Genomic DNA, 23,957 nt, shown 5'->3' with positions numbered 1-23,957 from the left:
AAAAATGTGTTTATGCTCTGGCAACAAGAACTTGAGAGTGAATTTTTTATTCCCTTTCTCTTCCCCCCCCCCTTACCCCTCACTCCCTTCTTCTTTTGAAAATGGTTGGGCTGAATCAGGCAGGATAAATTTTTTGGAAGATCACCACTTGTTTGCTTGCTGGATTTTTTTTTTTTTTCATTTAAATTTATTTTACTTAAAGTTTGTTTGGTCCTTACTATTACTTTTGTTCAGGAATCATATGTACTTGAGGAAGGAAGCCAAAATAAGAGGTAAATAACTCGCAGAACATGACTCAATGATTAAAGTAATTGGACTGAAATTCTCTCCCTACCTACATGTAGTTTTGACTCTGAGTACAGTCAGTCTGAAGAAGATTCCTGGATTTCTCATATCCTGTTCTCTGGCACGTATATTTTTTTCTCCTGTCTTTGGCTAAAAAGCTGGAGTTTGCTGTAGGTTGTGGAGAAGAGTTACTGTGGCTTGTGGTTTTATCAATTAAACAGCTGTTTTATTGACCTTATGGATGCACCATCTATTATGTGGCCGCCTGCCACTGCAAGGGGACAGGGTTGACTTCCTATCCTATGTTGTTGTGATGCAGGAAGAGTTTTAAATAGCAAGCGGCATAGGAGATGAGACTGGTCCATTCAGATGGGTCTATTAAATATGTCGTTACAATTGGAATTCTTGCTAAAAGATATTCTTAAAATATAAAATCTTCTTTATTTCTGCATTTTTTAAAATGAAATTTGTACTATATGCAGCCAGAATTTTTTAAATGAGTTTAGATGGTGATGGATTTTTTTAAAAAAATCTGGATTAGAGCATTCCATTAACTGAACATATATATTTGCTCATAAAATTTCCCTTARTCAAAATAAAATACAGTCAGTGGGAACAGTGCCATCTGTTTTCTAGATAACAAAGCATATGGCCAAAGAAAGAGAGATTATATATGTAGATGGAGGGAGGGAAAGAGAGTGTGAGTTATCTGTTCCTTCATTCACTAAACCTCAAAGTCTATGCTAGCTAAAATAGCATACCTGAGTTAAAAATCACAAATATTTTTTTTAAACTGGTTTGACCCAAATGAATTTAATACACATAATTCGGGCTTCAGTTGCTTTTTTTTTTTTTTTTTTTTTTTTTGTATTTACTTGATTCTTCCTTGGTCTGACTACTTATTAATTGCTTCTCAGGAGTAGCTCATGTGCCTTTGGTTAATGGACAAGAAAATCAGATTTCAATTCCTTACTTGTAATTTAACTTCAACATGCCACCACCTTGGCTAGGTGTACTGATTCCATGAAGGCCTTAGTGTGGTCCAGTCAGCATGTAGTGGATATTTACTGACATACATAACTGTAATGAAAGTAGTTTCTTGTCTCTCTGCCTTGAAATGTAGCAAATCTTTTGATTCACGTTCTGTCTTTGGGAAGATCAGAGGTTGCAGTATTACTGTCTGGCCACCAGATAGAGACTGGAGCTTGCAAAGTAGGATATTTTGGATTTTTTTTGCAGTAGAGCATCCTTTGAAGCCAAGAGGGAAGTCAGTATTACCACAGTGATAAAGAATTTAAAAGTGCTATTACATAAAATGGATAATGACCACTTTGTTCCATAATCTTTTGTCATCAGAGGAAGAAGAGAGCAACCTCCTCCTCTAAAAGGATCTTGGAAGAAGAAGGGAATGTTAATGTTTTTTGAAATATAACGAGGGGAGGAAGAAGAGAAGGTCAACTCCTTCTCCTCTCCCACCCAAAACTTTCATATGGACCCGGGATAGCAAATTACTACCTGTTAAAAAGTTCATACAGGTTAAAATATGTCCTCAGAAATGCATGATTGTCTAAAAGCATGACTGAAAACGCAGTTTTCAGGTAGGCAACTAGCTGCAAACATCTCAGAGATGGCCTTCAGAATTTTATGTATTTATGATTAGGAGACAACAACAAATTAGATTCTTTTTCTCCATGTTGCTTTTTTCAGAGTTGAAATAGAAGATTTTTTTCTTTTTAGTTAGAAAATTTGAGTGGCAAATTAGAAAATAAACATGAACACTTGTGCTACAAATTCCTTTTTCAAATTAGAGCAATCTTATGTCTGAATAGTTGGTCTGAACTATGGAGTTCTTCTCTACGTGGGAAATTTCCTCCAAACTAACCTTCAGCAACAGAGATGCTGTGGTGGCTGTGTCAGCCTAGGAGAGAGTGTAGTCTTTGCACGTATTCATGCACCGCAGTGTGATTTCTCCTAGCAGCAAGATCTAGCAGTGTTACCATGTTCCAGTAATCTCTTTAAATCTGGTGTAGAAATTTAAAGGAAGTACTTGCATTTGAAAAACCTGTAACAGTGAAAGTGGTGATTTAGGGTAGATGCTGTTCAGTTGTCTAACAGTGCAGTGTAAGACAATTGAAAATAATCGTATTTGGGTGTTACTTGTTTAACAGTGAACATGTTTAACAGATGAAAGGAAAACAACAGAAATGTTTTGGAAACATCAAATAGTTTGTTCAGAAAATTTTGAAACAAACTTTTCTGATATTGCAAAACATTTGTGGTCATGTGCTTGTAATAAGAAAATAATTGAAGGATTAATTTGGTAAAACTACTTGAAGAAAATTGATGGTCGTAGCGTTGTCCAAAAGTGAATTGATTAAAACAGTCACCCCAGGACATGCCCTATGTTAAAATTCCTTGAGGCAAGTTTAACCTGTATTTCATGAGCTCTGAGAAACATTCTCGAATCCAAAAGGCCAGATGCCAGTCTTGCATGGGTATAAAAATGTTCTGTGGGCTTATTTTGAATGGTGTCCATCAAGGCTTTGAACTGCAGTTTCTTGGGAGCCTTCAGCTTCCCTGAGTTTCATAAGTTTTGGGAGCCCCAGCCGTATAGAGATGCAGTAAGGTTGGGACAGTTTCCTGGTGTGGGGTTCTTTCCCTCCCCGCTCTCTTTCTCCCCTTTTGGAAATTTACCAGCACACTTAAACTCTAGGATGGGAGGGAAAAGTACAGCTTTCAGGGGGAGTGATTTTCGGGGGTGGCATTCTCTGTCTCTCTTTTGTTGGTGCTGTTTTTGTTTTCATGGGTTGTTTCTGTCTCTTTCTTAGTATGGTGATTTGCGTACATGAACTCAGATCCAATTTCAGATGTCTGCTTTTCTTTCCAAACTGCTTTTTATCAGTTTTGCTTGTGAGGAATTTTGGGGGTTGTTTCAACATGTTTTTTGTTTTTTTTTTTTTTAATTTGGTCACTGAGCACAGAAAACAGAGCTATTTGTACAGCCACCTTTGCAAGTAATAATACCATGAAAGACAGAGGAGCAGTTGCTCTTTTCCAGTTCATTTATTAGTTCAACAATACTTTTACTTAAATCTGTTTCATTCTTTTTGTTGATGGCTTATGCTCTTCCCTCAGCTCTGCAGAAGGTTGAGTGTCGGTTTATCCGTAATTGGAGGCAGCGGGTCAGATTAAACACTTAGAAGAGAAGAGAGTTGTGAGCCCTAGCGTATTTGATGGTGTGAGATGAGATAATGTGAGATGAGGGTTGTGAGGCTGAACGTGGTGGCACCCTGTCGCCTAACCATCTTACTAATGAGTAAGGAAGTAGAAGAAGCTTTAACATGTATGAAACAAGCCTTTACACCAAGTAATAGAATTGCTTAACATGGCCTTTGGATTTATGTCATTGGAAAGAGAGGGAATAGAGAGAGACAGGCTGGGGACCAGCCACCCTAACCTCATCACTCTCTCTCCTAACTCCTCATTGACACCTTTGCTGGATGAGAAGGAGAAGCAGCTGAAGCTTGTCTGGTGGTACGTTTGTGCTGTTAAGTAAGCGTATGCTGGATAAGTAGTCAGCTTTTGCCAAATGAAATGGATAAGGACTTAATTTTTTCTGCCTTCTCTTCACTGGTAGTACTAATTTGGATTACCTCTAGTTTGTGACTTGTTTTGAGGAAAACTTATAGGAACTTTATCTTTTGAGATTTCGACCAAATCTTTAGGAGGAGTGGAAGTTGATCAGTAGATCCAGAAGTCTTTTGGGGCACATGCACGAGAAACAAGAGACAGACAGAACTTTATCACACACACACAGACACCTAAGTCTTGTTTCTTTAGGAAAAAATACAAAAATATTGGCCTGCTGTTGAAGACCTGTTCTAAAAGCTGCCAATTTTAGGAAACACAAGTGAGGAAACACTAGTTTTAAAACTTTAAAGCTAGATATGGTATTCTTGAGCGTGCTTCAGATTTCTTCTCAGGCCTAGATTTTGCAAAGCACAGTAGATCTGATTTTTTTTTTTTTTTTTTTTTAATTTGAATTTAATGCGGTTTAATGTGGCAAGCTGCTGTTCCTTAGTTATACTTGACAAAGCTTAGTTTTCCAGTAGTAGTTATCGTTAACTTCTATTTGTGGTTTTAATGTAGCTATACACTAAATACAGTTACAGTTCATGTATCAGTCATGAGGTAAAGGAGTGAAGTCAGCAAGAATCTGTATTGTCAAAGGAGCTGTATTTTTTGCAGGGGGAAAGACTGTTTATAGGAATTAAGCCTGATAGGTGTATTGGGAGAGTGTCTGGGATTTGGGGGTTGGGGTTTTTGTTTGATGGATTAAATCATTGCTTTGATTCCTATTTTTTTTCTTTTTTATGTCTTAACAAGAAAGATGGTAGAATTAAATAGCTCACCTCTGTGAGAGATATGGCAGTGTATAGATTTTTTCTGTCTAAGTTGTGATATTGTCGTATTACAGAGGCGAATGCCCCAAACTTTCCGTGATCCAGCTACTGCTCCTTTGAGGAAACTCTCCGTAGATTTGATCAAAACATACAAACATATTAATGAGGTAATGGCTCCAATTATCTTTTTAATGTGTATTGCTGTGATGCTTTTGTTTAGAAGACATTATTAAGTATATTTTCTATGAATCGTGCTGCATTTAAATGCATTTCTTTTGCTGGCATTAATTAGGGATTTTGTCTTATTGTGGGAAATCCTTTGACAATAGATAAAGAAATTGTGCATTATTTTTATAAAAGATAGTGACTGCAAAGGACAGAAGTGTTTTTGTCCGCCTTTGAATCATGTCTGAAGAAAACACCTTATTCCTCTGCATGGAGAAGAGTAAAAAGAAAGAGAGAACATAGCTTAATTTTTTTTCTTGAGTAATACCAGAAAAGTTTTGAATTTCTTCTTTTGTTGTTGAAATTTTTTTGGAGGGGGAAGAATCCATGATGAAAATCAATAAAATTTTTGCAATAGATGTGGCTGAATGCTAAAAGCATAGCTTTAAATTTTCAAATGTGACTAAGTTCTTGGGTGTTGTAATTTCTAGGCCTGATTCTTCTTAAGTTCTGAAAGTCTGCTTTCTATATATTACATCTCTTTCAAAAATCTTAGGAATCCTCCTCAATTACTAGTCACCAAGGAAATACTAGATTTTTTTTCTTATGCTTATTCATTGAGCATTCAGGCTTTGCAAGCCTTATGAAGATCTAAGGAACGTGAAATTTCCTCTCAGTCGTTCACATCTCATTTGAGCTCACTGATGTCACAGTCCTGCTTGCTCACCAGCACATGCAGAATTTTTAATGCTAGAGTTGATTTTCTGTTGTTTTATAAACAAATTTTGAGCTTTTTTGGTGTATGACATGGAAATAAGAGTGGCACAAACACTCTTTTGGCTCATCCTATAAAACTTTATGAATGTTGTGTTCAAGCTTTTAAGGAAAATAGTAAAGACCTGTTTTCTCTTGTTTGTCTAATTAATTATTAATAGCCAATGTAAAATACGAAACTGATGTATTTAACACAGGAAAGCATCAGTTAGTTTCTAACTCTTAGGTGGTTGTAGGGAATGTGAAGTGATTCCTGCAGTGATCGCAGACTGGCTTGGAAACTTTTTTTAATCTTGTGAAAAGAGTGACTGTTAACTGCTGTTTCCAGTCTATTTAAAAACATTATCTCTTTAGTGGTCTCTGTCTGGGACTAGAAGCTGGGAACTTTTTTGTCACTGGCTTTTTGGGTGGTCAGACTAAGATGCTGAACTTCTTGGGGTTTTTTTGTGAATGTGGGTTAAATGTTGTAAATACCTATTGTTTTCCTTCCAGCAGCGTTTTTAAAAAGTGGTAGATAGATGTAATTATTTCCATGCTTAGTCATTATGCATGTATACAGTATTGTTATGCAACATTTACACGAATCTTTTGTTAAATATAGTAATTAGTAATTAAAGGAGGTTTTTTTGGTTTTTGAATTTTAATTTTTTCTGGTTGCATTTTAGCCTTTCAAACCAGGCTGTTTAAAAGTTTTGATTGTAATTTCACTGTGTGTAGTTTACTGTGATGTATCTTTTCTTTTTGCACCTACGAGCTCAAAGGATCAGTGTTATCAGTGCATTTATTTAGGTCTGCTTACAAATTTATTTTTAATTATTCATCAAGATCTTGCTTTTGGTATAATTGCTTTACTTAAATAGAGTGATAACAAGAGAGGATTATTTGTTTTTCAGTATTAGAAGTCATATTTTAAAATTACAGAATTAGGTACGTGGGTACAGGATGATTATAAAAGCTTTGCTAAATCATTGCTCTAAAAAGTGCTCTTTTAAGCAATGTATTCTTCACCTATAGGTTTACTATGCAAAAAAAAAACGGCGGCATCAGCAGGGCCAAGGAGATGATTCCAGTCATAAGAAGGAGCGAAAAGTTTACAACGATGGCTATGATGATGACAACTATGACTACATTGTAAAAAATGGGGAGAAGTGGATGGATCGTTATGAAATTGACTCTTTAATAGGCAAAGGATCGTTTGGACAGGTAATACAAGCTGGGAAGCCTGTAATTCATGTGAATTGTAATACAGGTTTCATATGAGTTGGTATTGCTTTTTCAGTTTGAAATTGAACTCTTTGTTCTTAAGTCTGTCAAACTGAGTGTCTGTTCAAGACTCTGAAATCTGTGGTCTTTCTTGTTATTACAAATAGCATCTGGATACCCTTCAGTATATACATCTGGTAATGCATTTTGCAAATGAGCAGATCCTTAAACTTTTGCTATCAATCCACATTTTTAACTTTTTGTTTTGTGTTTTTAAATTAAAACATAATAGTACTGGTAATGGTACTAGGGATTATATATTCTCTGCAGTAATATTTGTTTTGACTATTGGTAGCAAGTCAAAGCTTGAGAAAAATGCTAGAAGGTTTCTTTTGTTTTTGTTAGTTTTCCTCTTATTTTGCCAGTCATTTTCAATATTGTGTTGTTGATTTACTACTTGCACTTGAATACAATACTTGCCTTAGTGCAGCTCCATGAAGCCTCAGTTCTATTTTGTGACATTGCTGCAAGAAACTTCACGTGATCAGTTGTGGCTTCATTGTAGTATCAAGTAAGAAAAGAAATTTAATTAGAAAGAACGGCAGCTCTAAAAATATTTTTTTCTCTAAATTTGGATATGTTTAGAAAATGTGTTTTACTGTATTTTGAAAACTCGAATTGAGAGATTTTGCTTATGTATGTGGCTTTTTCTCTTTCAGGTCGTAAAGGCTTATGACAGAGTGGAACAGGAGTGGGTGGCTATTAAAATTATAAAAAACAAGAAGGCTTTCTTAAACCAAGCCCAGATTGAAGTGCGACTGCTTGAGCTTATGAACAAACACGACACCGAGATGAAATACTATATAGGTATTCAAATAATTATTCTTACTTTTTATGTAATCATTAGGAATATTTTAGATCCTGCTGTAGAGCTTAGGATGCTGCAACTAATTCTTTTGGAGCTTAAGAACTAAAAAGAAATTATATAACTTTTTGCATTTCTGATATTATTTAGTTTAAATAACTTGGCATAAAAGCAACAGTTTGCTTTATATATAGGATCAGATCCAGAAGAAATTATAGGAAACATTGTGAAATAACAGACTTGTTATTCTGTAGCATTCAGATCTTTTGAAAAATTTTCTTTTCCAATTAATGGTATGGTCCCCTGAACAAGTTGCCATGGATCAGTTGTTCCACAGAAGCTGTGGTCTGTGGTAGTTCACACCTCTTTCACTGCTTTGAATGTATCTTCACTTGGAATTGTCATGAATAAGAGCACGGGTAGTTAATGTGGAACAACATCACGCAATAGTTCATGGCTAGCTTAATCATTAATTTCTTGATCATGTATTAGAAAAGCTCAAAATGCTTTATAACAGACCTGAGATAAGTCTTGTGTAAATGTTAAGACTTGCCCCTTTAGATCTCACAGAACATTGCTAAAGCTTATAATTCTGACTGTTCTTGTAAATTGGCATCCTGTTCCCTTGAATTATTATTCTAATGTCACTCGAGCCAGCTCATGTGAAAAGTTTATTAAACTGTCTGATCTTTAGAGTAGAGATTTGGGCAAAAAACATGATGAAAGGAATGGAGCAGGATTCCAAAAAGAGAGATGGAGAAGTTTGAGAAAGAAAGATTAAGGAAAATGACACTCCATTTTTAAGCATCCTTTATTTTAGTTTGTAAAAGGTGAAACACTTAATAGCTATGCTGTTTTGATTTTCATGTATATATTGATTTACTAATTTTTCTTTCTGTGGTTTGGAAAGAAAACTTTGAAATAATGTTAATATATATTGGTTTTAAATTATCTTGTGTACTGATTAGGTTGTATTTTGACTTGTTTTATTAAAATATTATCTTTTCCTTTTTAGTATATATTTTATCAGTTTAGAAGTTTTTAAGGTATTTTTAACTTGTTTATTGGGAACATGCTAATGTAAAGTTAGAAACAGAACTCCACAGCATGCTACATCAGAAAGAGGTTTCAAAAACCTTAAAGCTGTGACCAGTTTTAGGTTAATGCACAACAAATAAAGGCACTATAGCCATTATCAAGAAAGCTCTTGGAATTTTTGCTTTTTAGAGTCTCTTTGTAACATCACATAAAATGAGAATGACCAAAACTTCACGTCTCACTGGGTGTCTTAACAAGAGATGGCTGTATAAACAGAGCAGTATTGGGTTTTTTTGTTTGTTTTGGTTTTTTTTGTTTTTTAAGTTCTGATAATTCTGAACACTGGAGAGGTATGATGCGCTGCTTTTGTTTAGGCAGGCACAGCTTATAACAGTTGTATGTTTGTTTCAGGCTAATCTCTTGATCTCTTAGGGTATATTTATATTTGAATCGTTCCCCCTTGAATACAGCATTTAATGAATATGACAACATTAGTAAAGATCAAAAAACCAAACAGATAATGTTTTGAATGAATACCTTGTATTGCATGCTATGCAAAAACAGACMTTGGAAAACTGAGATCTCTAGGCACTTCACTGAAAAATACTACTCAGTATTGCTGAAAATAGTTGAATAAGGATAACACCTTTTAATTTTTTTTTTTTGAGCAAATTATGTGTATTGCAATACACCRCGTGCTGTAAAATGTAGAGTTCAGGAAAAACATGGTTAAATTAAGAGACTGGATTGTGGGTATATATATTTTAGCCTGGTTGCTTAAGGACATAAAGTTTAAGCATTTATGGTGTCTGTCAGCCGCACTCTATTAGCTTCAAATCTCCTGGCTGATCTCCAGATCTAATAGGGGTATCAGAATGCATCACGGCCTCCAAGCTGTGTGGAGAATGGTTGGCAGAGTAGGGCAGAAACATTCACAATGTGATGCCTTCACTGAAGGCAAGGTGTGGAGAGTTTAACCCTTACCCAAACTCTTTGCGCCATCTAACAGTGGCAGGTGGTACTAGGTGGCCAGGAGCAGGCTGGTAGTTACAGATCATCTGGGGTAAGTGGTGGTTCTGGCCAAGCTGGCAAGGTCAGCAAACGTGGGTGGTGTGGAGAGGAACTGCAGTCAGCTGGAGGCAGGCCGCAGGGACATGAAAGTTGCTGGTGCTTTCGTGGTGGGGGGATATTGGCAATAAGGCCAAGGCAGCAAGACAGCGCAGGCAGTCTAGGAGTGTTGTAGGAGTTGGCATCGGGGGGAAGCAGGTGGCCTTGTTACAGGTAAGCTGTAAGGGACACATGAAGAACTGGCTTAGAGTAAAGGAGAAAGTAAAATTCCGTGGGGCACCAAGTAATTACTTTAATTGAAAGTTTGAATTATGATTGGGCTAATACTGCTTGAAGACTTCATTACGAAAAAGAAGGGACTGTATTGCTTTTTATCTGAGGACTGAAGTATTTGGCCTATTTCAGTTTTCTTTTACTTGTGGCAACTAACCTGAATGTTCAAGAGCCTGGTAAACCCTGCTTGCCTGTAACAGGTTATTGTGGCAAAATTTTCACCTATTCCATGAATCAAATTAATTAGATTTGGACTGGATTGGTTGCTTTCATAAACTGAGATTATGCCTCATTAATACAAATGTGTAATGCCTTTGGAATTTTGATCAGTTTTATTAATTGAAGTCATCGAGGATTGTGACCTATAAATTGCAGTTATGTCTTGGTATGTTTTAAATTAAGCTGGCCTTACTAGTTTAAATTGTTTTAAGATGCTGTCATTTGGAAAAGCAAGTTGATGGCTTCTCTGAAACACAGAGGAAGCAGAACCCTGCTTAGGAGAATACTTCTAAATTTTATTAGTACAGTCTGTAGATGTACTACCACGAAGAATTTCAGAAACCATTCCCTCATTCCCAAAAGAAAAGAAATACATCTTTTTAGCTGAGAGGTTCTAGTTAATGTGTATAGTTTAGTTTGTTTTAACTGACGGGGAAGACTGTTTGGTTTTTAAGTCTTGTACTGCAGTGTCTTTTATCTAAGCAGGTTTATACTTTGATTTTCCTTCCTCTTTTCACTTCATTCTCCTCTTCAATTTCTGAAGGACTTTGTTTTTTCTTCTCTCCCTTAGTTATATGAATATTTTATGAAGAGTGGAAACGTATTAATTCAGGGCTGATGTATATACTTCAGTACACTCATGGGTTTTCAGATACTTTTCTGTGTATATTTAAGGGAAATTCCTAATACATAACTTAAACTAAAGTGTGATACATGTTCTTATTGTTATGTATGCTGGTGCATGTGTACTTATGTCCAGTCTGCTTGGACTTGAATACGGTTTTATGTTTATGAGGGGGAAGAAATAAACTCTCCCCTAAAAAAGACTGTGTGTGTTGTGGGAAAGGTTGCATGATGTGCAGTTTGTACTTCTGGTCTTTTTTACTGATGTTTTTAGTTCGATAGGGCTATTGATAATTTTTTGAGGACAAAGATTAGTTGTGAATGTTGTTGGATTTCTCCTTCAGTAAGCATGAAATAACTTCTTTTGGAATGCTGTGCTGCTCCTCTTTATTTACCCAGAGGTTTTTGCCCCTGTTTAATAGCGGAGTGATACGTTTATTTTGAAAATATGATTTAAAAGACAGAAGAGTTATTTTTGGTTAATACAGCTTCACTAAGGTACACCTGAGGACACTTCAGATGTGCACAATATCCCCCCATACCCTACACATGGCAACAGTATTTTGTAAATAACCACACATCTAGGAAAACCATTAACTATGTCTTATCTTATTCACAGGTCAGCTTCCTACAGACTGATTAAAGTATTTAAGCACTGTGTTGTAATCTGCATTTAATAGTCATCTCACAGCATCTGTGTTAATTATTTTCTTCCCTTTTTTAAAGTGCATTTGAAGCGCCACTTTATGTTCCGAAACCATCTCTGCTTAGTGTTTGAAATGCTGTCCTACAATCTGTATGATCTGCTGCGCAACACCAACTTCCGAGGGGTCTCACTGAACCTGACACGAAAATTTGCACAGCAAATGTGCACTGCGCTGCTTTTCCTGGCGACTCCTGAACTTAGTATCATTCACTGTGACCTAAAACCTGAGAATATCCTACTCTGTAACCCCAAACGAAGCGCTATCAAGATTGTTGATTTTGGCAGTTCTTGTCAACTTGGACAGAGGGTGAGTGTGAGCAAAAATGCTAATTACACTATTATTGAATACGTATGAGAAACTTATTATTTTTAAGTCGTAGTAGCTAAATAGCTAATTTAAACTTCACAGATGCTGATTTAAATCAAATAGTAGTTAATTTTTGAATCTGGTATTAGGGATCAACAGTCTGTAGGAGATGTGAATTTGAATTTTAGTACCATAGATGAACTTCCCATCTTTTTTTTTCCCCCTTTTGGTTATGTTTTTATGCTATGTAATGTAGAATACATCAGCACTTAAGTCTGCTGCAGTGCAATGCTATTAAACACTTGCTCCTTTATTATTTTCTTGTTCTGTAATGTATTTCCTCCTTCTACTTTAAGATGTTATCTATTTAGTATGCCTTGAAGATAAGAAGGTATTTGGGCATCAAAACATTGCAATAATTGGCTCTTAAAGATACCGCTTATAACTAAACCCATTTTTACAAACACTTTAGCAACTGTAGATTGCCTGGATTTTGTTAGGTGGCATTATTACTCTGAATAAAGTTACATATATGCAAAGCCTTTCCAGGGCAAAAGGCTGAGTTGCTTTCTGTCCTTGGTTCTTCAGATTAAGATAGAACCATGCGAATAAGTCAATGTCAAAAGAATTCATTATTGTGTCCTGTTGCTCATTTGCTTTGAAGGCAAGCAATTGCATTTTTGATTTGAGAAATGTTAAATTAATAYTTAAGAACCTAAATAATATTGCTTGGATGCGAAAGCCTGTTTTCATTAGGGAGAAGAATCATCTTCCTCAGTAGTTCAATTTGTACTGATAATTTGCTCACTGAAAATTTTATCAGGGCGCGCTGTTCAGTGTGTGCCTTGTATTCTAGTATAGATGGATTCTTTTCTGGTTGAATGAATAACTCTTGGCTGTGTGAGTGATCACCTCCATTCAGGGTACCTTTGTGTTAGTTGTTTGCGCTGAAAACAAATTGTTAGCTAGAGAGGTAAAGGAAGACTTCTGTAGGTAGAACAGTCTGACTTCCAAGTGGCTTTGAAAAGACGATTTCAAACCTTCCAGGTGTTATGTGCCTGTGATGGTTCTATGTGTAAAGGGTATGAATGATATCCTTTTGCTTTGAAAAAGCTGCATGTTAAAAAACCTAAACCAGAACTGCCTTAACAGATCCAATATTTGCAAAAGAGATAAAATTTCAGAAGTATAAACAGTAATAATGAAGACAGGATCATTATAGGAGAAGAATTAAGAAACCTCATGGACTAACTGATAGCAAGCAGTGGTGAGGCATATATTTAGGATTAAGAAAAGGAATTTTTGTTATAAACTAGAAACTTTTCCATTGTGAGCAAAGGAAGACAAATAAGACCTAGATTGTATAGGTCAACAGTAAGATAACATTGAGATGTTAAGAAGTACAATTGCAAAAACCTAGTGTAATACCCCATTAAAGTTAATTTAAGTAGAGGTATGGAAACATCAATAGCTTTGGAAAGCTCTGAATCGAATTACTTATAACTTTGAATATAAAGTATAGGTTTGTTTGGCTTTTTCTTTTTGTTTGTTTGTTTGTTTGTTTGTTTTGATATGCCTATGTTTAAGCCAGTCTCCAGATTAAGAGTCAAGATAGAATTTTCTGCTGTGTGAAATGAGCAGGACTGTTTAGGAGGCTTTGTTGCTTTTTTGTGTGAGCTGTTTCCTAGTTCCTGGAATCAACTGGTAATTTCATCTACCAGACTTGCTGTTGCTGAAGGGGTTTGGGATATTGGCAAGGACCCGGCAACATCTTTATCTGTCATGTTCACTTCCTAGGTCACATAGTTGTGACTTTTCATCTTTTACTATAATATTTGTCTGAAGTGTTGTGTAATTCTGGTGTGGCTTGTAGAATAGGTGTTCTTTGGGTGATGCAACACTGAATAGTTGCATGATTCCCTGTAGTTGCCTGGGATTACACTAATCAACCCTACAGTGTAAAATACCATCATCATGAGCGAATGTGTACTTTTTTTTTGAGAGAGAGTGCTAGTATTTTCTTAAGAATTAACATTTAAATATTTTTATAAATTTAATATATAGGTACTTTTTAGTATCACGGATCCCTTATTTTGGCTTTGCCTACATACAAAATATATTTTATGGTAATTCTGTTTTGTGATACAAAATCATACTAGTGCTTCTGGATGTTGTGTATTATCTTTAAATGCTTTTCTTTCAGATATATCAATATATCCAGAGTCGTTTTTATCGATCACCAGAGGTGCTACTGGGAATGCCTTATGATCTTGCAATTGACATGTGGTCCCTTGGGTGTATTTTAGTCGAGATGCACACTGGCGAGCCTCTTTTCAGTGGGGCAAATGAGGTATGCGGTTATTAAATGGTAAAAGTAATTTGATTCTTTGTTCATTCTCATGGCTTTGGTCTGCTTTGTTTAATTATAATGCATAAATTTGGGAAATCTGGTAATTCTAAAACAAGTACACATCAACATTATGATAGCAATGTCTTTTGCCAGTAGTCTAAATTGCCAGGTTGTAATTTGCTGTTTCTGGTTTCCCCCCTTGCTTCTAATTTATTTCTTACATATTAGATTTTTCTTAAGCTCACAGTTAATTTACAGTTTAACTTGTGTGGGTAGTTAACATTTCCTTTCCATGTGACTCTATAGAATATTGGACTCCATCACACTGCTCAGTAACCTGTCACATGTTGTTTACAAATACTCTTTGTTTGGAACAGGTGGATCAAATGAATAAAATAGTGGAAGTTTTGGGGATACCGCCTGCTCACATTCTTGACCAAGCACCAAAAGCAAGAAAGTTCTTTGAGAAGTTGCCAGATGGTACTTGGAACTTGAAGAAGACCAAAGATGGAAAAAGGGTAGGTTACATAACTAGGCTGAGAATATGGATTGTTCCTTAAAAAATAAAAATACAGTGAGATGTTATTTGACTGTTTCATATTTTGTATTGCTGAAAGTGTAGCTTTATTGTTGTTTATTATTGTTTGGTGTGATAAGACAGGTTGATTAACATTTTCAGTAGTGTTGAATAGTTTCTTACTTTTATTTGCTTTATTTCCTTTTATGGCATATTTAAACTATGCAAATCCAACACTTAATGTTTAACTTGATTTCAAGCAATTTCTAACTTCTCAACAGGAATACAAACCGCCTGGAACTCGTAAGCTTCACAATATACTAGGAGTTGAAACAGGAGGACCAGGTGGACGTCGTGCTGGGGAATCGGGTCATACTGTAGCTGACTACTTGAAGTTCAAAGACCTCATCTTAAGGATGCTTGATTATGACCCTAAGACCCGAATTCAACCTTACTATGCCCTACAGCATAGTTTCTTTAAGAAAACAGCAGATGAAGGTACAAATACAAGTAACAGTGTGTCTACGAGTCCTGCCATGGAGCAGTCACAGTCTTCAGGAACCACCTCTAGTACATCTTCAAGCTCAGGCAAGTTTCTCACTAACAGATAATTAATTTATATTTCCTAATTATATTAAAAGAGTCTTTCCCAGATAGATGTCATCTTATTTTTTGTTAAAAAGCAAATGTGTCAGTCATATACATTGAAACCATTTTTTATCATCTTCAATAGGTAACTACTTCAACAAAAAATTTAAAGTAGATTTACAAAACTGTGATTATCAAAGTCTTGTATTTTGACCTTGAAACAGTTTAAATACCTTTATGTTGCATCATTTTACAGGTTAATGTAAATTTTGTTGTCCAACTCTTGTTGTTGTGCGTGTTATGATTTTATAGGTGGATCTTCTGGAACAAGTAATAGTGGAAGGGCACGGTCCGACCCCACACACCAGCATCGACATAGTGGTGGACACTTCACTGCTGCTGTTCAAGCCATGGACTGTGAAACGCACAGCCCACAGGTATGGTCTTGAGTAGAGCTTTTGTCTGCTTCATTTATACAAATTTTAAATATTCATGTTCTGAGGATATTAAATCCCTGAAACTAATTAACACTTTCATGTAAGGAGTAGAGTTGTTTAGATATGGACCTAGCCATCAAATTTGGTTTCTTTTTTCCCCAACTCTTTTTTACATAGTTCTTTGTATGTTAGGTCAGACATGTAGGCAAAAATACTGCCTGTAGCTGTAACAGTTTCCCAGAATTTTGTAGAGGTGAAGGTTTTGTGTGTCAGTAATGAGTTAGGTGGAGCTGTCAGTGCTTCACCTTACACAGGGCTTCAGGGTATGCAGAACTCTGTCTTCCAGCCCAGTGAAGAACTAATTCATACTTATGTTCACTCCTGTTGAAGTACTTACTTCCATCCTACAGCGTTTATGTACTTCTCAAACATTATCACAGGCTGAATTAGTGTTTATACAATATCTTTTCTTGGAAAGAAGCGACAGCTCAACTGATAAACTACAAATAGTTTAGCAGTTTTTTTATTTTACTATAGAACAGATAAAAAGTATAAATTAGTGTATATTAGCTTGGAAGAATTCCTGGAAGAATGAAACCAAAATGTGATAGTGATTGGTCATTTCTGTTCATCACTCTTACAGATGTAGAATTACAGATGTAAAACAATAGTTTACAAGCATTGCATTCACAAAAAAAGAAAAGAAGATCTTATTTACCTCTTTACAGCTGAAGGAAAAAAATTCAGTCAGTTTCTTTTTTCTCCCAAGTAGAGAATTTAGTGTGTAGCTAGATCTTGCTATTTTAATAATCTTGAATCAGCTGGGTTATTCCAGTACTGTGGGTAGTACTCTTCTAATGTTACTGACTCTGTTCAAGATATGAACTACAACATATTTGTTCAGTTTAGTGTGGTAATTGTATCCAGAGTCCCTATTCCGACATCAGGGCCTCATTGTTCTAGACGCTTTACAAATACTAAGTTGTTTATCACTAATATTATGTAAAGCTGCTTCTGTAATTTTGCCAGTAGGGTCACATGTTGAACTTGCTTTAACTGTTATTTTTTAAAAAAATCTGGAATGTGAGTTTTTCTTAAGGTATGTTTAGAGAAGTATATTAGAAATACTTTTAAACTGCGTACTTGTATTTCTGTAATAATTTTGCAACTGCATGGTTTGGTTAACTTTTAAAAAGTTAGAGGAAACATTAATAGCTTCATCTCTCTAATCTACTGTAAATGGATAGATTTAATTAATGATTTTAATTCTTACCTTGCCTGTTACCATAGGTTCGACAACAATTTCCTCCACCACTTGGTTGGACAGCCACTGAAGCTCCTACACAGGTCACTGTTGAAAATCATCCAGTTCAAGAAACCACCTTTCATGTAACCCCTCAACAACAGAATGCATTACATCATCATCACGGAAATAGCTCTCACCACCACCACCACCATCACCACCACCACCATCACCATGGACAGCAAGCCTTGGGTAGCCGGACCAGGCCAAGGGTCTACAATTCTCCAACAAACAGCTCCTCCACCCAGGATTCTATGGAGGTGGGCCACAGTCACCACTCCATGACATCCCTGTCTTCCTCAACTACTTCTTCCTCTACATCTTCCTCCTCTACTGGTAACCAAGGCAATCAAGCCTATCAGAACCGCCCAGTGGCTGCTAATACCTTGGACTTTGGACAAAATGGAGCTATGGACGTGAATTTAACAGTCTACTCTAATCCACGCCAAGAGACTGGCATAGCTGGACATCCAACGTACCAGTTTTCTGCTAATACAGGTCCTGCTCATTACATGACTGAAGGACACCTTGCAAGGAGGCAAGGAATTGATAGAGAAGAGTCTCCCATGACAGGAGTTTGTGTTCAGCAAAGTCCTGTGGCTAGCTCGTGACTAAACTGAAACTAAGTTTGTTTCTTGTGTGTTTTTATAGAAGTGGTGTTTTTCCAAAAACAAAGTGCAAAGCTGCTTGAATCAGAAGGAGATAAACTCACTGAACCGCTACAGGAGGGCAAAGCTGACTATTTTTTTAAACTTGAAAAGATTGCAAAGGGACAATGAAGTTTTTTGTTTTGGTTTGGTTTTTTGTTTTTGTTTTTGTTTTTTTAAGAGCCATGTCCGGACCCACCTTAACGGATAGCTTAGTGGTGTTCACCTTTTGCTTCCCCCATTTTAACTTGCCACAACCTAGTCATAGTTTTTTTTGGGGGGGGGGGGGGGGTTTCTTTGGTCTCCTTCAACAGGGGTTATTGTTCAAATGTTAGTTGTAGTTGCAAACTAGTTTCTTTTTAAAGGCATTGCACACGACTTTATATAAAGGCCCTTTGAAGTTTTTGGGTGGGAGGGGAGTAATATATATATTTTTTAAGTTCCCCAAACAAACATGGGCACAGAAATGCAGTACTGTAAGAAAGAGGGACCTTCAGATTACACAAATATATATTCTTCAGCTGTAAAAAGGGACGGTTGTAATGGAGTTTGTAAGGCACATTAAGCATGCGAAGTGGCGGTGATCAGAACTCTCCTTATCTGAATCTACTGAGGATCAAAGCAGCAATTGTAATGGGATTCCGTGTGTCTCGTCATTTGGAGACCACAGTCAGTTAGTATTGAAATATGACTGGTTTCATAACTAAGGTGCACTGAGAAGCAATCAACGGGTCGGTCCTGGCCAGTCCTGGGGAGGTCTAAGTGGTGGTCTTTGGGATAACCTTTGGCCTTATGGATTTGGACTCTTAAGTTAAAAGAGCCTACCATTTCAGATGCAATCACTTTTGGACATGCTTTTGCAGACAGTCCTTAATGCTGAAAACACAGAGAATGGGTAATTCAAGAGGCCTTTCTTTTAAAATAGACTTTCGTGACCCACTTATTGTAAGGTATTGCAAGGTCACTTTGCGTGTGTCATAAAGTTGACTTCCTTATTGGTTGAAGGTCACAGGAGTAGTGGTTTGCGTTTGATGGAAATAGCTACAACTGTGTCCCTTCCTGCTTTTTACTTTTTTCTTTTGCTTTTTCTCGGCACGTGGTTTCTCCACCATTACTTCTGCACAAAGACGTCTTCTGTTCATCCTGAACATTTTTAAAAATGCAGAATTTTATGTGACTGCTTTTTTGCCTCACAATTATGCTGTGAATTTTACAAAAATTTATTTTCTTTTTTGATAATTTATTGTACCAAAGCTGTTTTTATAGCACATAGATGTCTGTAACCAATAATGTAGCAGTTCTGCACTTTGACACAAGGTGTAACTAGACCATTTTTAAATGTCAGTTGAAAATTATGGCTGTACTATTGCTTAAACAAAACTGGAACTGTTGTTGAATTCATAGCCAATACATTTACAGCAATCTGTGTACTGAACATAATAGATTGACATCTACTTGGAGACTATAACATCTGTTACATTATAAGTGTGTTCAGGCTTCTGAAGGTAAAAGGGACACTAGATCCAGAAGCTATGAAACCAGCAGTTGATTCTTGTATTCCTTATTAACATAATTGTAAACTTGAAGGCAAGACCTTGATTGCATGAACAGGTCCAAAATAATAGTCTGAGTAAAGCAAAACGCTCACATGAGACCTGAGGTTAGCAGGCTGTATTTAACAGGTGCCTAATTTTGGGGTAATGCTGCCTTAATGTAACACAGTCAGCTTGGCAGTTGCAAAATTTATGGGCCCATTCAAACATTTATTTCTATGAAGAGTAAAAACTCAGTGAAAAACATTTGAACAAATAAGGGTAACTCACTTATTGCCCATCCCAGTTAACACTGTTTGCCCATTATATATTACAGAAGCAGTGATCTACCTCTGCCAGTAAGCCCTTTTAAAAATTAATTCAGCAGAAAAATATCAAAGTTCATACTGGTCAATTCCATGTGGCTRAGTCATTTTTTCTGACTAAAAGGTGGAATTTTTTTATACTTACAGTGGCAACACAGCAGCTGACTACCATGTAGATGCAAATGAATACTTGGGATTACCATTTTTTTTGTAAATCACAACTTTTTTATCAAGCAATCCATATTTCTTTTGTATTGACACATCAACCCTGTGGATGAAAGTGGTGTTTTTTTTTTTTTAATTCAATAATTCAGAAAAGTTTACAGCAGTTGAAAGGCTGTCACCTTAGAAACAGAATGCTGAGTTTAGCAATATAAAAAGGAATCCAGTACTACTGCTGTCTAGGAATATAAGGGTAATATGAAATCTGGGTAATTTTTGTGTGCACTGGTTGCCACACCTTAGCAAGCATCAAAAAATAAAGCAGTTTTAAAATATTTGCATAAAGAAGAAATCATAAAATCCAGTGCTTCTGCATACTGTGTTATGTTACAGTCCAGTTTTGTGTGCTTTACTACACAGTTTGGTTACAGGACTTCTGTGCATTGTAAACATAAACAGCATGGAAAAGGTTAAATACCTGTGTTCAGATTGTAAGATCTAGTCCGGACTTGCTGTGTATATTGTAACGTTAAATGAAAAAGACAAGCCCTTTGTATTATAGTCATGCAGTCTTATGTATGATAAACAGTTGAATAATTTGTCCTCAGACTCTTTACTGTGCTTTTTAAAAAAAAAAAAAAAAAAAAGAATAATTTAAGAAAAAATGTAAACATAGTAAATCTTCCTATGCAATTAACCTACTCCAAGCCATGGTATGGTAGGTATAATTATACTATAATATGTAAATATCAGATACATTGAAACAGACTTAAAAATATGAAAGTAAAAGTTGGAGGCGTAACAGATAATTTTCAGTTTTTAATTGAAACAGCAAGGTATACAAATCATTGATGTATGAACACAGCTCTGCTTGATTCTGATTGACTGTATTTTTAGTTTTGAGTTGTTTATATTATTATTTGTTAATTTGAATGTTCTTATATACAATTCAGCTTTCCACCTAATTGCAGACTCTGATTTTGAGGCCAGGAGTGACCATGATAATGAAATAATCTGACTGGCATGCCGTTATCCCTAGAATTCAATCCAAGTATTTCTGCATCATGAAGTCTGTATCTTTTGGGTGCACTAGAACATAACTTTCTAAAAACAAATCCAGTTTTGATATAGATTCTTCAAATTTGAGGATTTCACCATGTCTTTTGAGTGATTCAGCTAGTTCATTTTCCATACTCTTAGTTGTCCTTCAGTTTTAGAACTGTTTAGCTACAGCTGCTGGCCATCAGATAACTAGCTGCCTATTAGAATAACTAATAACTACTTAGTTTTAACTCTTTCACTTTATTCACATGAAAAATGTTACCTTTATCTTTAGTAACCTATACAGGTGGAGTTCCTTTATTCCCTAACTGTAAGGCTTTTACGGCTCTTCTGAAGTTTCAGATGTTTTAAAACACATTCTAAAGCACGGACATCAGAACTGCATACAGCATTCTGGTAGCAGTTGCAGCCTTGCTGTGTGCGTATAATGTGTGCAGGTACATTCTTGAATCTTTCAGTTTATATCTTTGCTTGTTTGTTTATACCTCCAAGAATTGCATTTTTAAATCTTTCAGTCTCAGTATTTGCATTAAAAGATTGTAAATTTAGATGATTAGCCATCATGATTCCTAAGTCCTTTTCAGAACTGCTGCTCTCCAGGATGTAGTCTTCCATCCTGTAAGTATAATGATGTCTGAATGGGACTTGTTTACAGTATGAATTAGATTGACCTATAGATGTGATTTGTCTTCATTATTTATCACTCTACCATCGTTATTTCTGTTAAACCATCAATAAGCTTATATTTTATTCTTGATAACTGAAAGACCTTAAAATATCTTTGAAGATAATTCCTGTGGGAACCCATCAGAAGCATCCTTATATAACAAGGAAGTAATCTGTAACTATTACATGCTGAGATTGAGTGGTTAATATGTTCAGTGTTGATTTATAGAGTAAATATATTTCAGTAAGATTGTTAWACAGAACTTCTAATGGAAGTATCTTTTTGGCTGCAATAACATGAGTAACTGATTACAAAGTAGAATTATTGCTAAGCATTGAGCTTGTGAGGATAATTTGTATGTGATCCAGCATGACTGTGGCAAGTGATGTACTTTTGTTTAAAGAGTGGAACAGAATATTAAAATCGTGGAATAGCTTATGGTTTTCAAGCAGGGAAAGACAGATGTTTTGCCAAATTGTAGTTTCCTCTGTTATATCCCTGTTTTGGGGGGTTCTGTAGAAACAATGTCATTTGGAAAGTTTGAAATTGGGTTTTATTTCACTACCTCTTAGTGACAGTTTAACTATTTTTTCCCTGTTGATTAAGGGTCCTTTTTTTATTTCAGCAGTTCCCCATGCTAACACTGTCAGATACACATGGTCCCTCTAGACCTGAGAGGATACACAGTTTCTGTTGTTTATTGTTTTATGCTAGCTGTTAGAGCATCACAAAGTTGTTCAATCCCAAAACAGTCACTGTGACTCTTCTTGAAGATCTGAATAATACAGGAGGGTGATGTGCTTCATAAGCCCAGAGAGAGGTGGTAGTTAAAATTCTAAACTTCAGGCTCCTCTCCTGAATCACAGAGAGAGAATTTAATTCATTTTAATCAATGTGTGTAGGTCATAGAGGGAAAGTGAGTCTTTAGCAGAGGTTTGGATGAGAAGTGGATAAGGGCTGGAATTGATAGGATGTTCTGTGTGTAAGGAGATCTAAACAATATGAATAATAGCATAAGGAGGGGAGAAGTACCCTTAAACCAGAGTGGAATTGTGCAGACCTTCCTTAACTGAAAGCAAGATTGAGAAAATTTTTTTGTGGCTCTGGCCCTGGGGAGCATGTGAAGGAATCAAAAAGAACTTCTTCATGGCCATGTTGAGTGAAGATTAACAGTTGTATTTTGGATGCAAAAATATATTTTTCAGCATATTTTGTGGATTGGTTTCTGGTTGGATTCCAGTAATAAAAGCGAGAGATGTCTAGTATGTAGCTGTATGTTTTGTTTCAAGGTAAGTTGAAATCCAGCCTGTTTATGAAATGGCAAGACTTGGATGAAATCTGGAAGTTTGCAAGAGAGTAGAAATGGAAGGTGAAATGGTTTTGTTGCAATTAAGAAAGGCTAAAATGAAGAAGAAGGAGGAATGGAAAGGTTTATTTTCTGACAGCGGACCGAATGAGGATATGCTGGAGAGAGCAGACTGGCTGAAGCAACAGTATGGATAGAGTGGATTGTCAGCAGCCACTGAAGCTGAAGGCCTTTTAATTTGTTAACTAACTAGGGCTGAGATGTAGAAGTTTAAAATGGGTTGAAAGCAGAGCCTAGTGAGACCTTGCAAGAACAAACAATGGTAGATCTTGGAGAAAGTTTTAGAACCATTGGGAAAAAAGTCAAATGAGCAGTGTATGTTGTTGAGTGACTGATTCTGAATTGAAATTTGTTCATACGCTTAGTAAGATAAGAAAGGAAGTGAGGTTTACCAAAGAAATGCTTAAAAAAATTGTTGCCTTGGAGTATGAAGGGCGCAGGATCTTTTAATATTTTCGCATATATCTTGAAAGATATTTTCTTGTGGGATCCAGCATAGGTCCTCATTCCTAAGGCAGGACCTCTGTTTCATGATGAGCAATTTTTCTGCCGTGAGGAACAGTGAAAAGCATCCCAGCTAAATAATGATAAACAGTGTCATAGTGGAAAGCTGCAAACCTCAAATAGAAAAGCTATCTGTCAGGAAATCAGCCCTAATGTTTTCAGTCTAAATAACAAAAAGGTATCAGCTATTTTTGGATAATTAGGGCTAATATCATCCTCATTGATAAGACAGTGAGAATTACCACCGTTGTAAAAATGTCATAAATACTTTCAAAAGGATTGTATTAATTGAACAAATCCAACTTTTAAAACAAAAATCTAGGAATCCTAAAGAGCAAATGCATCCTGAGGCAGTCTGTATTTCAGTAAAGCCAGTACCGAAAAACCCCCACACAGATCATGCTTTTTGGACAATAGAATGTAATGTGGCTTTAGGTAAACCAAGGCGATGCAGTTAAACTTCTTGTATAGTACACTGGAATTTTCTTATATTCTTTTCTGTACAACTTTGCAAGAGGCATTTCCCATCTCTGGTAAGTAGGGAAGGCCAGCTTTTACTCTAAGCA

The 23,957-nt window shown here is 36.0% G+C and overlaps 1 protein-coding gene across 4 annotated transcripts in view; it reads left to right on the top strand.

Moving 5' to 3' along the window:
* DYRK1A (dual specificity tyrosine phosphorylation regulated kinase 1A) overlaps nt 1–21,859 on the top strand; it is a 91,478-nt gene extending 69,619 nt beyond the window's left edge. For 3 of the 4 annotated variants that reach the window (XM_026077608.1, XM_026077609.1, XM_026077610.1), the window contains 9 exons: nt 4,763–4,855; nt 6,642–6,830; nt 7,550–7,697; nt 11,644–11,930; nt 14,134–14,280; nt 14,658–14,798; nt 15,079–15,385; nt 15,698–15,822; nt 17,113–21,859. In XM_026077608.1, coding sequence (XP_025933393.1) covers nt 4,763–4,855; nt 6,642–6,830; nt 7,550–7,697; nt 11,644–11,930; nt 14,134–14,280; nt 14,658–14,798; nt 15,079–15,385; nt 15,698–15,822; nt 17,113–17,736 — 2,061 coding nt within the window. In that variant the 3' untranslated portion in view covers nt 17,737–21,859. The remainder of the gene's footprint in view (nt 1–4,762; nt 4,856–6,641; nt 6,831–7,549; nt 7,698–11,643; nt 11,931–14,133; nt 14,281–14,657; nt 14,799–15,078; nt 15,386–15,697; nt 15,823–17,112) is intronic. The other variant, XM_026077611.1, reaches the window with a different exon arrangement.
* Nucleotides 21,860–23,957: the final 2,098 nt, after the last annotated feature.

This window comes from Apteryx rowi, unplaced genomic scaffold (assembly GCF_003343035.1).
Source record: "Apteryx rowi isolate R43461 unplaced genomic scaffold, aptRow1 scaffold_46, whole genome shotgun sequence".
Lineage (NCBI taxonomy): Eukaryota > Metazoa > Chordata > Aves > Apterygiformes > Apterygidae > Apteryx > Apteryx rowi.
The sequence above is the reverse complement of the archived record's forward strand: the minus strand, read 5'-3'. Positions and strand labels throughout refer to the sequence as shown.